This window comes from Crocuta crocuta, unplaced genomic scaffold (assembly GCF_008692635.1).
Source record: "Crocuta crocuta isolate KB4526 unplaced genomic scaffold, BGI_CrCroc_1.0 scaffold417, whole genome shotgun sequence".
Lineage (NCBI taxonomy): Eukaryota > Metazoa > Chordata > Mammalia > Carnivora > Hyaenidae > Crocuta > Crocuta crocuta.
This window is the reverse complement of record NW_027536463.1, coordinates 477,398-492,430: the sequence shown is the minus strand read 5'-3', so window position 1 is coordinate 492,430 and position 15,033 is coordinate 477,398. Positions and strand designations below refer to the sequence as shown.

Genomic DNA, 15,033 nt, shown 5'->3' with positions numbered 1-15,033 from the left:
GAAAAGTTGCTCAAAATCACTAATCATCAGGGAATGCTTATCAAACCCACAAGGAGATACTGCCTTACACCAGTCAAAATGGCTAGCCTCAAAAAGACAAGAAATATCAAGGGGTCGCTAGGATGTGGAGAAAAAGGAACTCCATATGCACTATTGGTGGGAATGTAAACTGATGTAGCCACTGCGGAAAATAATATGGAGGTTCCTCAAAAAAAATTAAAAATAGAAATGCTGTATGACTCAGTAATTTCCCAAAAGAAATTAAAGACAAAAGAAAAGAAAAACAAAAACTAATTCAAAAAGATATATGCGCCCCTATTTTTATTGCAACATTATTTACAACAGCCAAGACATGAAAGTAACCCATGTGTCCACCAAAAGATAAATGGATAAAGAAAACGTTGAGTTCACACACACATACATGCATACAATGAAATATGGCTCAGCCATAAGAAAATAATGAAATCTTGACATTTGTGACAATCCGGACAGACATAAAAGGTTTTACACTAAAAAAAATGTCAGATGGAAAAGAACATATACCATATGATTTCACTTTTATACAGACTCTAAAAAACAAAACAAATGAACAAACAAACAAAAACCAGACTGTTAAATACAGAGAACTGGTCGTTTGCCAGGAGGGAGGTAGTTGGGGGCAATGGTTAAAAAAAAGAGGAGTGAAAGGTAAAAACTTTCAATTATAAAATAAATAGGTCACAGAGATAAAAAGCATAGAGAATATAGACAATAATACTGTAATAACATTGTGACAGACGGTGATTATACTTGTCATTATGAACACTGAATAATGTATAGAATTGTTGAATCAATATAGTGTATACCTGAAACTAATAATGTATTTTAATTTTACCTCCATTTAAAAAAGCATAATACATTATGGATATGTGTCCAGTGTGAAAAATGAGTGTTATAATGAATAGAAAATTGCCATACAATTTTACTGCCAAGTTGCTACTTATTAGAGTTACAATGATATCAATGAATACAGGGTTTCATTTCATGTCACCTGCTTCAGCTCCTTAGAGTGAAGGAGAATAATTGTAGTTTTTTTTTTTTTCTTCATATTACTTCAATTACTTCACTCGTGGGGAAAGCCTTAGACATTTGACTTTGGCATGAAAATATAGCAGAATTAGTAACGAGACAGGACAGCTCATAAGATAGTTTTAAAATATAGATCAGAAATATCTCAGCCTATCAATGATAAAACACTATGAAGTATTTAAAACCAGAGGGAGATAGAAATTGCAGAATTAATTCAGGAAAAATGCAGTCATCTTATACTTACTGAAGCTACATTGACAAAATCGTCATCTGAGAGGGTTTCCAACATTTCGGAGACAGATGTGCGGATCAGTTTAAGTGTCAACCCACTAACACTTCCACTCCTATAAGAAAATGGGTGAATGCATGTTAATGACCATATATTTAAGCAAGACCAGACACCCTGAGGAAAGGAAACTTTTGCACTAACTCTACGTCATTGATATAATATTTAAATATTTTGCCTTAAAAAGTTAGTAGTAAAGGGGCGCCTGGGTGGCTCAGTCAGTTGAGCATCCGACTTTGGTTCAGGTCATGATCTCACCACTCGTGGTTCGAGCCCAGCATCGGGCTCTGTGCTGACAACTCAGAGTCTGGAGCCTGCTTCAGATTCTGTGTTTCCCCTCTCTCTGCCCCTCCCCTGCTCATGCTCTCTCTCTGTTTCTCAATGATAAATAAATGTTAAAAAAATAAAAATTAGTAGTAAAGAAAGTCACCTTTTTGATAGAGTAGAAATATACTATAAAAAATCTTGTCTTTCTTTCCTATCAGCATCAGAATATACATGTTTCTAACTACAATGATGAAAATTGTGTAGCCAGGGACAATTTTAAGAAACTATGGATCCTCATGGCATATTTACTTATTCAGGAAAAACATACTGACTACCAGCTCTGTTAGCCAGGTTAGAAGGGGTTTTGTCTTTAGTTTTCTTGTCAGTACATATTCTATGATTCTTGGCGATCTCATCTAATTGTAAGACTCCTCTCTAGGCAACTAACTCCTACATCTGTAGAGCTCCAGCTTCTCCCCTCTTTTAGACCTTTGGCTATTTATTAAACAACAGATTCTAGGTACAAAATGGCAAATTACACCCAAATACATTGTTTTCCTATTAATGTTCTTGGTACCAACCTGGCTACATTTCAGTCATCCAAGTTCCTCCTCCCTCTCAACCTTCCTTTTTCATTCCATTTCACAGTTGCCATGGAAGTGGCTTCTTCTCCATCTTTTCTCCACTCTGCCTCAGGTGCTTCTAACCAGAAGCCCCTGAGCTAAGGTAACAGCCACTCCATCCAGCTCATATCTCTACTTCTCCCCATTCAACAGGTGAAAATTCTGGAAACATACCTCGCTCTAATACTGTTATAAGCTCATAGTTACCTACCAACTACTCAACAATCACATAGCCCTGCATTCAAAAACTTTCCCAATCTTGGGGTGCCTGGGTGGCTCAGTCAGTTGAGCGTCTGGCTTTGGATCAGGTCATGATCTCACGGTTCGTGGGTTTGAGTCCTGTGTCAGGCTCTGTGCTGACAGCTCAGAGCCTGGAGCCTGTCTGTGGGTTCTGTGTCTCCCTCTCTCTCTGACCCTCCCCTGCTCATGCTGTCTCTCTCTCTCTCTCTCTCTCAAAAATGAATAAAATATTTAAAAAAAATCTTTCACAATCTTTCTATCTTCCATATGCTCGATAGAGTTCCCCCAGATGTTCTCACCTACGCCACTTCACTCGTGTCAGTTGTTTTACTAAAATTCCCTTTTCTTTCCTCTCCTCTCCTATGCCTACCTTAGGAAATCTCAGCTCTAAGGATTCAAGTCTAATTTTATCCCCTTAATGAAGTCTTCCCTGACACTTGCAATCAAAGTGCTCTTTCCTATAGACTCCAAGTGCTGTTTCATACTTTATTACCTTTTACAATTATTTTAGTTACTTGGGAATACAGTTTAGTTTCACTAATACACATGAATTATTTTGAGAGACACCTTAATCATATTGGTCTCTATATTATCACATTGTATACAGGAGACTTTCCCTACATGTCTGTTGAAATAGTCCTTAAAAATGGTATTTCAACTTCATATGCACTTTTAATCTTGGGATATGCATGTAGGTTCTAAAGATTTTAATATGAGGAATTATTTCTGGGAATTATATATCCAGTAAGATTATAATATATTGAATTACCACTTAGATTTATACTTAAGAAGACTATCAAGGATTCTCATATGATATAAATTCCATAATTTAATTAAAATAAGTACTGATTTAAATATATCTTAAGAAATGAAATGAGAATTAACCTGTAAATTACATTTATTGAAATCATGTATCTTCTCTTTCTCAGGACAGGTGATAGGTTTTTAACTGTTTACTTCAGACCATTTTTAAAAATGGTTTTAAAATGATATTGGCTTATAATATGGATTTAGCTGCCTACAAAACATTTGATTCTGTTTCTTCCAGTGTGGCAAAGAACATAAGAACGTTCAACTTTTACTATCAAGGAAAATGGGCATTTTATACCTCATGTTTTAATTTCTTGGTATTGCTCTTAAAAAACTAAATATTTGGGGTACGTGGGTGGCTCAACTGGATGAGCATCCATCTCTCTGTTTCAGCTCAGGCCACAATCTCACAGTTCATGGGTTCAAGTCCTGTGACAAGCTCCAGGCTGTCAGTGTGGATTCTCTTGGCGTTCTCTCTCTCTCCCTCTTTCTCTGCTCCCTGCCCCTCACCTCACAATAAATAAACTTAAAAAATAAAATTTTTCTGTGTTCCATAATTTCATCTTAAATATTATTAGAGGATTACACACACAAACCCCTTAACTTGAAGCAATGTAAAAAATGAATAAAATGATCAATATAAAAACTCCTGGAATACCTTCCTGTATATCAGCATTCTCTTTGAAAAAGTCACAATACTGGCACTTTATACATTTCATAGTTATATATTTTGTGTCCAAATCCCTACAAGTGATTTGAATTATTAATGACTAAGTGTCAGCTAAATGGTTCTATTTTTGTGTGTGTGTGTGTAGCAGGAACTGCTAAGTTTTAGCAACCACATACTTTAATACTTTTTAAGATAGAAAGCAAAAAATTGGAAGTAAATGAATAATTTTTCAGAAATCTCAGGCTTAAGGACTATGCCATAATTTTCAATAGCAATATAGATTCTTATTTTCAGTAAGAGAATATTTGTTTTTTTTTGTTACTGTCTTAATATAGTTTCTTTGTCTGGATATAAAAGTCATCATACTTGTTGTCTTTTTCTTTTTTTACCCAACCTATTTCTCAGTACCAACATATTACAGTTATCTACAAACCCTCCGTATATTTTCAGTATGTAAAGATAAAATGTTTCACTACTCACACATCAACCAGAATAAGCATGTCTTTAGGTGATGCAGCTCCTTGGATGTACCTGAAACAAATACCATAGAAATATTTTCTTCTCTTGAAAAATATTAAACAATGATATGTTTTGATTTAATATTTATAGATCTCTTAGTTGTGGTGGTTTCCAAGCAAGGCCCTCCTTTCCAATCTATCTCAGTAGACAATGTGTTTCCATTCACAATTCTACAATGTCAACTTTATAAAAGCTATATTTAACATAAAAGAAATGTTAATATTTAAAGTACGTTTTACGGACAGAACAAAAGATAAAGAGATATGCTGTAATATGAGAAGCAAAAGAAATTAACTCTTGGATGTGAAAAACATCTATCCATCTAGGTCTCCTGAATTCTATTTTGTTGCCATGAGTTTGAAAACTTGCTCTAAGGACTACTAAGGTTATGTCATATTTTCAGCGCAAAAAATAAATACAGAAATAGCTAAGTGGTCTAGGAATACAAAAAAAAGCAACTATCAAGAGAAAAGAAATATAAAGTAATTTAAGACAGACTAATATATAATATCATTACCAAGAATTACAAATAGTGGCTCTCAAATTTTACAGGGTCTAAGAATCACCTGGAGAGCTAGTTCCAAATGCTGATTTGCACAGTGAACCCCAGCCTGCATATTAAAGCCGCTCTAGGAGAGATCTGTTCAAATAGTTCAGCATCTGTAGAGGAACTGACTTAACTGCAGGCAAACGATGTCCAAAGGTTATGCTGTCTGGCCACACATCGAAGACGAAGGAGAAGGGGGCCTAACTTACCTAATAGGAATCGCCGAACCTGAATTCAACTTTTTAGTTAACTCTAAGGCCTCTGTGCCCATGTCTAATCTAACTTCTCAGAAGCCTGCCAAGAAGCCTGCCCATTCATTTTCAGACAATATCCAACACTCAGAACTATGTGTTCATGAAACAGAGTTTATAACATGTACTCTGGTCTGTTTTTCTGCAAGAAGGTAACAGGGTCAGGTTTGCCAGGATATTCCAGTAAAGGCCAATCTAATTCATGTCCAGTGTCTTAAACAGTCCTGGCATGCTTCTCATGGGAAGATGAGAGAACAGGATCTTGTCTGCCTTTTGAAGTGGGCACCTTGCTTCTAAGTCTCCCCACAAAACAAGAGGTTCCTGAACCCACTCTATGTGATGTCATAGTCTCGGCTTCCCTTCAACAACCCATATCTCCAATAGCCACCACACCTGGAGAAATATTGACAGGAATATGATGTGGGTTAATAATAACACCTGGTACTGTTACACATGTGGGCCTTCATGTAAATAAGTTGCTACTGGAATGTTTAACAGGACATTTTAAAAGTCTTATATATGTTTCTTTGAATCAACCATTGTGAATCAATGGCTGGAATTTGTTTGAAGCCTAACAAAAAGGTAAAAATAATCTAAATAACCAATAATAGAGGATTTTCAAAATAAGTTACCATAGACTCATTCTTCCAAAATGATGTTAAGCACGTTTCTTATGTGTAAGTACTTACAGGTATTGATATGAAAAAGTAAATTACAACACAATATATTGTATAAAATGTGAACGCATAAAAAAAGATATATATGCACATTTTTAAAAAATAGAAATAAAATGCACGAGTTTAATAGTTGTTTCCAGTGAATGCAATTATGAGTTATTCGGTAGTTTTCAAGATATATGTTAGGAGAATGAGTTGCTTTAGTGCGGAACAAAATAGGCTTCCTTTTGTTAAAATGAAACCTAAGCTATGTGACCATAACGAAGGGCAGCTTTTACCTTGGGACCAGTTCTCATTAGTTCACTGCCAGGGGCAATCTACCTTCTACTCTATCTAGACACTTCGTTAGAGCTCTACTCCAAGCAAGCGGAGTGCTTTTCAATACAAAATCCCCACCAGCTAAAAGAGATTTAGAGATGACATTGAATATAAAACTTAAAACTAGTCCATTTGAAATAATTTGATAAACCATTTCAACACTTCATCATTGTTTATCACTTGAACTCATCTTCATTGAACTTTAACTGTATTTATTAAAAGAAAAAAAACTACACTAAAGCTCTGTAAAATAATTAGACAGTATTTATTCTAAAATGGAAAGATTCACCTGCAAAGAACTGTAACCTTCTTTTGTCTAGGTCATCTCTCCATGAGTATCTAAAAATCCTTACCAGGGTCTTCTGCGTACATCATAAAGGTCAATCTTGTTTGGAGTTCTACTGTTATCAACCCATGGAGAAGCTAAAAAGAAAGAGAGAAATTAAATCAAAAATAGAAAAATCAAAATATTAGATATCAGCCAAAAAGATATTTTAAAAAGTCACAAAACACCATGGACACTTTCCTGTTATGCAGAACAATGTTAAAATGGGAGATACAATCTTTATGCCCTTAGTCTTTCTTTAAAATGGAAAACAACACAACAGTATCTTTTTTAAATTTTTTCAACATTTTTATTTATTATTGAGAGAAAGAGCATGAGCATGGGTGGGGCAGAGAGAGGGGGAGACACAGAATCTGAAGGAGGCTCCAGGCTCTGAGCTGTCAGCACAGAGCCCAATGCGGGGCTCGAACTCACAAACCATGAGATCATTACCTGAGCTGAAGTGAGATGCTTAACTGACTGAGACACCCAAGCACCCCAACAGCACAGCAATATTAAAGAAAGTTAATATAAGTCAATTTTCTTTTTTCACATTATTTCATCACTAACTTGTAGACAAGGATTTCGAGATGTTAACTTACATGTTTACCACGTGTCCAGAGGTCACACGTGTTATTTCCCCTCTAACACAAAAATTTACCTTAAAAGAAAAATTATTTGCCACAGAAGGAAACTGCACTTTCAGTGATTTGATCTTTATATTTTCATTCATTCATCCATTCATTCATTCATTCATTTATACTATCTTGATCTATAAAAAAAATTGTTTTTCCTGGATTGTTTTATATATATATATATAACAATTTTTAATATACTTTTAATGTCTATTTTTTTATTTTTCAGAGAGACAGACAAAGTATGAGCAGGACAGAAGCAGACAGAGAGGAAGACACAGAATCTGAAACAGGCTCCAGGCTCTGAGCCGTTAGCACAGGGCCCAGTGAGGGGCTCTAACCCACTGACCACAAGATCATGACCTGGGCCAAAGTCAAATACTTAACCAACTGAGCCACCCAGTCACCTTAATAGTATAATTTTTTTTAACGTTATTCACATATTTCATAATAGCCAGAATGTTTGAGATCATAATAAAGGGTTAATGGAGAATTAAAATAAATCCACAAAAAACTATTTTCCTTAAATTTATTTGAATGATTCAGGTAAAATTAAAGAATCTTCTGTTAGTTTCATAGTCTTCATCATTTTGCAGCAGTCAGAAGAAAAAAACAACATTGTCTAAGTGCATTTTTACATGCAATTAATTTACACTCACTCTGTAAAGTAAATGTTTTACACACATACACACACACACACACACACACACACACACACACCTTAGACCTAATGGAGAAAGATAAATGCTAATAAATCAGATAATAATGTTATGTTGAAAAAGTCCTTTCCTTGAACATATGACTCAGGAAAATTCCTATAATAATGCACGTGGCTTATGCCTTCAAATCTATTTTGCCCTTTTCTTTATTTAAAACTATGGAAATTATGGAAAACTTAACTGTGAATCGGGTATATTAGCCAACTAAGATAATTTGGCCAATCAGGATACGTCAAAAAAATAACAACATACTTCTGAGCTTCTTCTTGACTAAGAAATTTCTTTCTCCTGGGTGATTATATTATAAAATGACTTGTATCAATTGGCTTAAATATAGCACTACTCCAACAAGCATTTACAATATAGTTAATGCAACTGGAATGGTACATTTCCTTTCATTCCTACAATCTGCACTTGCAAAAACTTAGAGCCAGTGAGATCACATTTCACTTTGTTTTTCTTTTTGTGGTAGCGCTGGAATAAAGCAATAAGCACGCTGAGAGACATGTCCATTCACTTTTACGTGTTCCCCTATAATATCTGACTCCCCCAGCTGAGGGTCAGAGTGGTAACTACAAATTTAAATGAATGGTATTCTTTCAGTACAATGCTGTGCTGGGTATACATTTGTTGCCTCTCACATCCAAATTCACCCATTTATCTTACTCTATGGAAATGGATCTGAGCTCTTTAAATATTTTTCTTTTACCAGTGAGTTCAGTTTTAAGCTCTGTCAGCAGAAGATGAAAGAGAGACACTCAATGAGAAAAGGGTTTTTATTTCCGGCTGCTGATCTATTTCCTCAAAGGTGCTTGGGGCCCATGACTTCTGGCTCCTACAGGCTCGCCAGCAAACAATGGCCAGCAGCAGCCCCTGACTATTTCTGTAGTGGAGTGCCTCCGGTGACACATTTAGAACCCTTCCAGAGTGACACTGTAGCAACTTTTTGGTGGGCTGTGAGAAGATCTGGATCTCAGCCCAGAGGCCCCTGGGAGAGAGGTTACTTCAGTACAGGTATTCCTGTAGTATTCAGAGTAATCTCTACTTCTAGCCAATTCCTTATCACTGGAACCCCTGTTGTAAGTAGTGATTCTTTATTAAAAAAAGTAGCTTCCAAAAAAACCTAACTTTCCCATTCAAAATCCTGTTTTCTCTCTCCTGATTGGATTCAGACGGTTACAAATGATTGGGGGAGGCAGCAGAAGTGAGATCACGCACCACCGCAAAGGCCACAGCCACCACCACGCGTTTGAAGTGGTTAAGTAATGAACTTGACAAGTGACCTAATGAAATGGATTTCTGAAAGTCAGGTTTAAATTCGATTCCTGAATTCTTTGCCAACGACGTCTAGAATTTCTGCTTTCACTATATCTGCTAATTGAAAGTAACTGCGATATGTAGTACTGTGCTTCTTAAAATGGAGATCTTTCTTTAAAGATAGATAAAAGGTTTGCAATTTACAGTATGAGCCATACCATTAAATTTTAATACGGCTTATACTCAAAAATATTAATAATATTCTCTTAGAAGTCTTCTGAGATATTTACTATTAGGAAATAACCCTTTATCGTACCAAATTAAGATATTTATAACACGGTAAAATTAAACAACGTACTTTCTTCTCTGCTTTTACTAATTAATTTGTTGTAAAATCCCATTGTGGCCTTTAAGGGGTACATTATTTATAGAAGCTTAGAATTATGGAAGGTCAAACAGTAAAAGGGATAATAACCATACACTGAAATTCCCTGAAACAATCAGGTTCTTAATGACGCATTATGAAAACTACGTGTTTGAGAGGGAATTGGAGCTTCTAAAATCCCTGGTAAAAGCACAATGGCGCTCATCTTAGATGTCTCTCTTGCATTCCACTAGAAATTTGGGATGACGGGAGAAAGGACTGGAGTCCAAAAAGAGACATCTTCCTGAATGGCATTATTAAAGGCATTAATAGCCACTTATGAGAATGTTTTCTCCAATCAAAAATGAACTGTGGGGAAGTCCCTGGCTGATCTACAAGACTACAATTCCATTTCACATGATGGTTAGGGTGTTCTATACTAGTTACTGAATCGCTGATTTTAAAAGGTATTTAAGTGAACAATGACTCAGAATACCGAAATAAGTCTTAGAGAAATATTCTTGAGCAAGTATGCAGATTGCCAAGCCATCTTCTACTTAATATATTCCAAAAATAATATGAGAGTGTAGTTTTTCAATTCAGCTGCTAGGAAATAATAAAGCACATAATGAGGAATTGAGGGCTGATTCTCTTGGTAGAAACACCATTTCAAATGATAGCTAATTGCATTTCCAATTAACAAGCTCAAATGCACTTTTCTAATTGAAAGAGATGTCACATTTTTAGTCACATGAAAAGAAAAAAAGCAAACTTCACATACTCAAATATGCCTTTAAACCCACCCTAGTCCTGCTGGAATGATCTAGTTGGTATTACATGGATCATTATTTGAAGCTTGCCTTAGTCGTCTTTTATGGATTATTAGCAATGGCTCTGACTTGTAAGCCATGATAACAAATTTGGACTGTTTTTAAGCCAGAACTAATTCAGCAAGGGGGAGCTGTATAGCTCGCAAAATTTCCAGGATTCTGAATGTTGCTGCCCACATACTACTGTCCCAGAAGGAATTCTCCACATTCCCTAATTCAAATCGGGGCTCCCACATCAAAATGCAGGAGGAGTCTCATTAAGAGAATGAGAGTTATTGACCCACAAAGAGATGCCAGAGAATCTAGAAAGGCAAAGAGGTGGCCTTTTCAGATTGTGAGTTATGAGACGGGCTCTGCTCTCCAGGAAAACTTTTAATCTAGGAAACACCCAACACATAGAAAAAGGATTCTCTACCAGTTACGGTAACACAAAATAACTTAATGAACCATTTCAAATCTTCTGGTTATCAGCACAGTTTATTTCTCACTCACGTAACAGCTCAAGTTAAATATTACTAGCCTCAGAGGCATAGACTCTGCTTCAAGATGGTATTCACTGACCTACAGCTGGGGACACTTTTGTATTCTTTAGTACTTTGCTTCCAAAGTCATTAAGGAAGTGTGGAGAAGGCACGCTCAAGTCACAACAATCTCAAGGTGTTACTTTCACTCATATACTGCTCATGCTGCATAAATACAGAGGAGGTCTGACACGGGATAGGCAGTCATTGCCAAAAGCAAAATTTCACAATGAGACACGGGCGCACAACTCTGGTCGTGGCTAGCAGCCTCAGCCACTGATACAGACGGACTACTCCAATCGGAGTAATGTCCGCTACAGTAACATCAAATTTTCTGCTTTCAGCAGTGTTTCAAGTAAGCCACCTTTAACATGAGAGACAGGAGGAAGGGTTACATTCAGAACCCAGTAAATACACGTAAGATGTTGGACTTAGGAATGATTTCTAGACTAAATCTTAGAACTGAGATGGCTTGTACAAGAAACTCACCAGAAGAAAATAAGTAGAAAACAATCCAGTGTTGTTTTTGATGTTACTTGTGTTACTAAGGAAATCACAAGCCTCGTCTGTAGAAATCTGGTCACTCATGAAGCTGAAAGTGATTTTTGGGCTCTAAAAAATCTGCCTCATAAACACCAAGATAGGAGAACTGTTGAGCCCCAAGCACATCCTTCTTCAGATGTACCAGACAGGGTTACAGACAGAAGGGCCACTCCCACGGAGTACTACCAGCAACAAGCACCTGAGCTAAGCACAATTTTTTCTTTACCCAAGAGGAAGCAGTCTTTGCTTCTTACCTGAGGAATTGTAATACACATCGCAGACCTGCTAGTGCTCTGTATTTTCCACTGTCTTTTCTCAAATGGCAGTTTTTACTGTCTTCTGGATGATAGTACCATTACATTTAAGAAATCTGGGCAATAGTGGCCACAGGGCAGAAAAAGTAGCTGGTTCTGCTGTATTAAATTAGGAAAAGCCACATCCACGTGATGGAGAGAACTGCACATTACCCGGGGATTGTGGATTTTTATCTGGATTTACTAACGTGTTGGGACTCTGGATCATCTAGAGAACGATGGTGAGTGCGTGCTCTGGGTGGGGAGAAAAGTACACAGATGCTCGGACTCCCAGAGGAACAGCCTGTGACAGGGCTTTATAATACTCTTTCTCAGTCGTCCTGGTAACAGTAGCCCCAAGCCCCGCCTCGCCAAGTTTTAGGTAATTACCTCCTAGAGACAATAGTTCTATCTGTCTATTGCCACAATGGGGCCACGTGATGAGATTCAACAGCATCTGAGAAGTGATTTTGGTCCTGCTGTTTGCCTTCCTCTAAATTTTCCCCCTTTCAACTGAACTGTGAGTGTGGTCCTGTTGATCCGGTTCGGGTCATACAGATGAGGACAACAGCTGAAGGACCGGCACACAGACGGAACCCCACTCACCCTAACCAAGTAATCTACCTATTAAGTAAGAGTTTTACCTGCGAGAAATATGCATAATCTGTCATGTTAGCCATTGTTTAACTGAATCAATCATCTGACAGGTTAGAACTTTTCCTGGTTACGAAGACCTGAATCAAGTTTTTTTCTTTTCTAAGTTTATTTATGAGGGAGGGAGGGAGGGAGGGAGGGAGGGAAGGAGTTGAGAGAGAGAGAGAGAGAGAGAATATCCAAAGCACCCTTTGTCCTGACAGTGCAGATGCTTAACCACCTGAGCCACTCAGGTGCCCCAGACCGGAATCAAGTTTTAAACTTGGAGAACATATGGGAAGTAAAAGTTTCATGAACTTTTGAAATGTGCTTCCCTGCTTTTTCTCACATTTCTCTATCTTCTTAAGAGAGTATTGTTTTAGTGTAGGGAAACTGCTTAAAGCTTTATAATATTTATAATTTAATTTATAATATATTCTAGTTATTTTTGACTTCTTATCTTTCATCTATCAATGCTGAATCTTGGGATACACATGTTTCTGAAAAGTGGCTAGTCCCCAGTGGTCATTCCCAGATCAGGTTTTCAAGCACTGAATGACGGAAGCCTGATGGCACAGAGCCAACAGTGCGATGCTCAGGTGACGCTAACACTAGAAAGTCATCACTCCAACTTAGTCAACGCTCATAGGAAGAGTCCATCCTCCTGTCTCTTCTTTAAAACTGTCTTGTCTGATTGGAAACAGCCTAATGAAGAACTACAGAAGTGAGTTTTGGAGCTAGACTACCTAGATGTTTCACTGGGTAAATTACTTCACCTGTTATCAGTAAAATAAGAATAATTATTCCTATTTATCATTTCCAAGGCTTAGAGTTAAGATTCAATGATTTACACACAGCAACACTTAGAGCTAAATTGCCACAAGATAAGCAATCCCTCTGCAGATATTAGAAAACAGTATCCCCTTGGGGTGCCTGGGTGGCTCAGTCAGTTGATGGTCCGACTTTGGCTCAGGTCATGATCTCACCATTTGTGGGTTCCAGCCCATGTTAGGCTCTGTGCTGACAGCCAGCTCAGAGCCTGGGGTCTGCTTCAGATTCTGTGTCTCCCTCTCTCTCTGACCCTCCCTTGCTCACTCTCTCTCTCTCTCTCTCTCAAAAATTAAACATTAAAAAAAAAGAAAGAAAACAGTATCCCAGAGTCCCTGACAGTAGAGAGATTTTTAAGACAGATTATGATAGGGATGCCTGGTGGCTCAGTTGGTTACATGTCTGACTCCTGATTTCAGCTCAGATCATGATTCCAGGGTCATGATATGGAGCTCAGCAAGGAGCCTGTTTGAGATTCTCTCTCTCCCTCCCTCTCTCTGTCCCTCTCCCCCGCTCTCTCTCATATAAAAAAACAGACAATCCCTTTAAAAAAATAAAAAATAGGTTATTTTACGATGTGCTCAGATTTTAACCGCTTACAAGCACATTCCTACGGCTGTAGCTTGAAATGTCACACCATTTCCCCATTCTTCTCCATCCCCAATGATGCAGGCTGCTGTCAATAACATTTCCTGGGAACCAAAACACTGACTACCTGAGGTCACCCCAGAAACCCTTTGGGGAACACTGCAATAGGTTATGAGAGTGGGGGGAGGGAGGGTGTACAGGCAGATATGTAACTGCAACATGTTGTTTCTTGGCACTTTCCATCTGCGTTTTGCCTTTGTTTCACTTTATTTAGAAACTAAATTGTCTTAAGTTCTATTCTGATACTTGTTTTCAGTTCTAGTACCTGCTCTCTCAACCTGCTTATCCAGTTTAATTTAATACTATTCACGACACGCAAGGCATTGTGTTAGGTGATGGTGGGTGCAGACACACGCACAGCCATCTCTACTTGCTTACACTGCAAGGCTTTTTAAAATATAGACAAAATAAATTCCAAAGGAAGATAAAATTTAATAGCTATTCGAATAGAGACCAAAACCAAGGTCTCTCAGAGAGAAAAGTAAAGAAAGATGGCTTGTTGGAAAGCCTTCCTGTGAAAGGTGGTGCTTGTATTCTATATTAAGTGATTGATAAGATGCATGTGACCAGAGACGGCGCTCTCGCATCAAAGCCCAAAGAGAAATGGGTTAAGAAAAGGTAGACTGTAGAAAATAAAATAAAAATTAAACACATAAAAGGAAGGAAAAAAAGGGCAATGTCAGAGTGCCTGATCAAGGCTCAACTGTGTAGTAAATAAAACTGGAGACAGAGATCAGGTTAGTGTCTTGGAATGATCCAGATAACTTGTTGAAAAATTTATCAGCTATCTCTTTGCACTGCATTTTAATTTAGCATGTTTATAATTTTTTTTCTCTCACCTGTGAGCTCCTCCAGAGCAAAATTCACTCTTACTAGTATTCGAATTCTTAGGCTATCTCGGTCTCTTCAGACATAGGACTCTTGCTTGTTCTCACTTTTTCCCCTTCCAACCCATACTTGACTATACTGACTCAATTAATGAAATATTTTGGGCTTTTAATTTAGTTACCGACCAATGAGACTTGATGTTTGGATGGTATCACTATTTTCACTTGAGAGCGCCTTTGATGTCACGACAGTAATATGCCCAGAACATTTCTCTCACAAACAGCCAACACTAGTTCACATATAGATACAATGTCTTACAGCCAAGGATAAATC

The 15,033-nt window shown here is 37.4% G+C and overlaps 1 protein-coding gene across 7 annotated transcripts in view; it reads right to left on the bottom strand.

Moving 5' to 3' along the window:
• Positions 1-15,033, bottom strand: part of CACNA2D1 (calcium voltage-gated channel auxiliary subunit alpha2delta 1) — a 478,329-nt gene that overhangs the window by 106,502 nt on the left and 356,794 nt on the right. For all 7 annotated transcript variants that reach the window (XM_077748517.1, XM_077748519.1, XM_077748520.1 and 4 more), the window contains exons 8-10: positions 6,630-6,699; positions 4,445-4,495; positions 1,313-1,412 (exon numbers count right to left, since the gene is read on the bottom strand). In XM_077748517.1, coding sequence (XP_077604643.1) covers positions 1,313-1,412; positions 4,445-4,495; positions 6,630-6,699 — 221 coding nt within the window. The remainder of the gene's footprint in view (positions 1-1,312; positions 1,413-4,444; positions 4,496-6,629; positions 6,700-15,033) is intronic.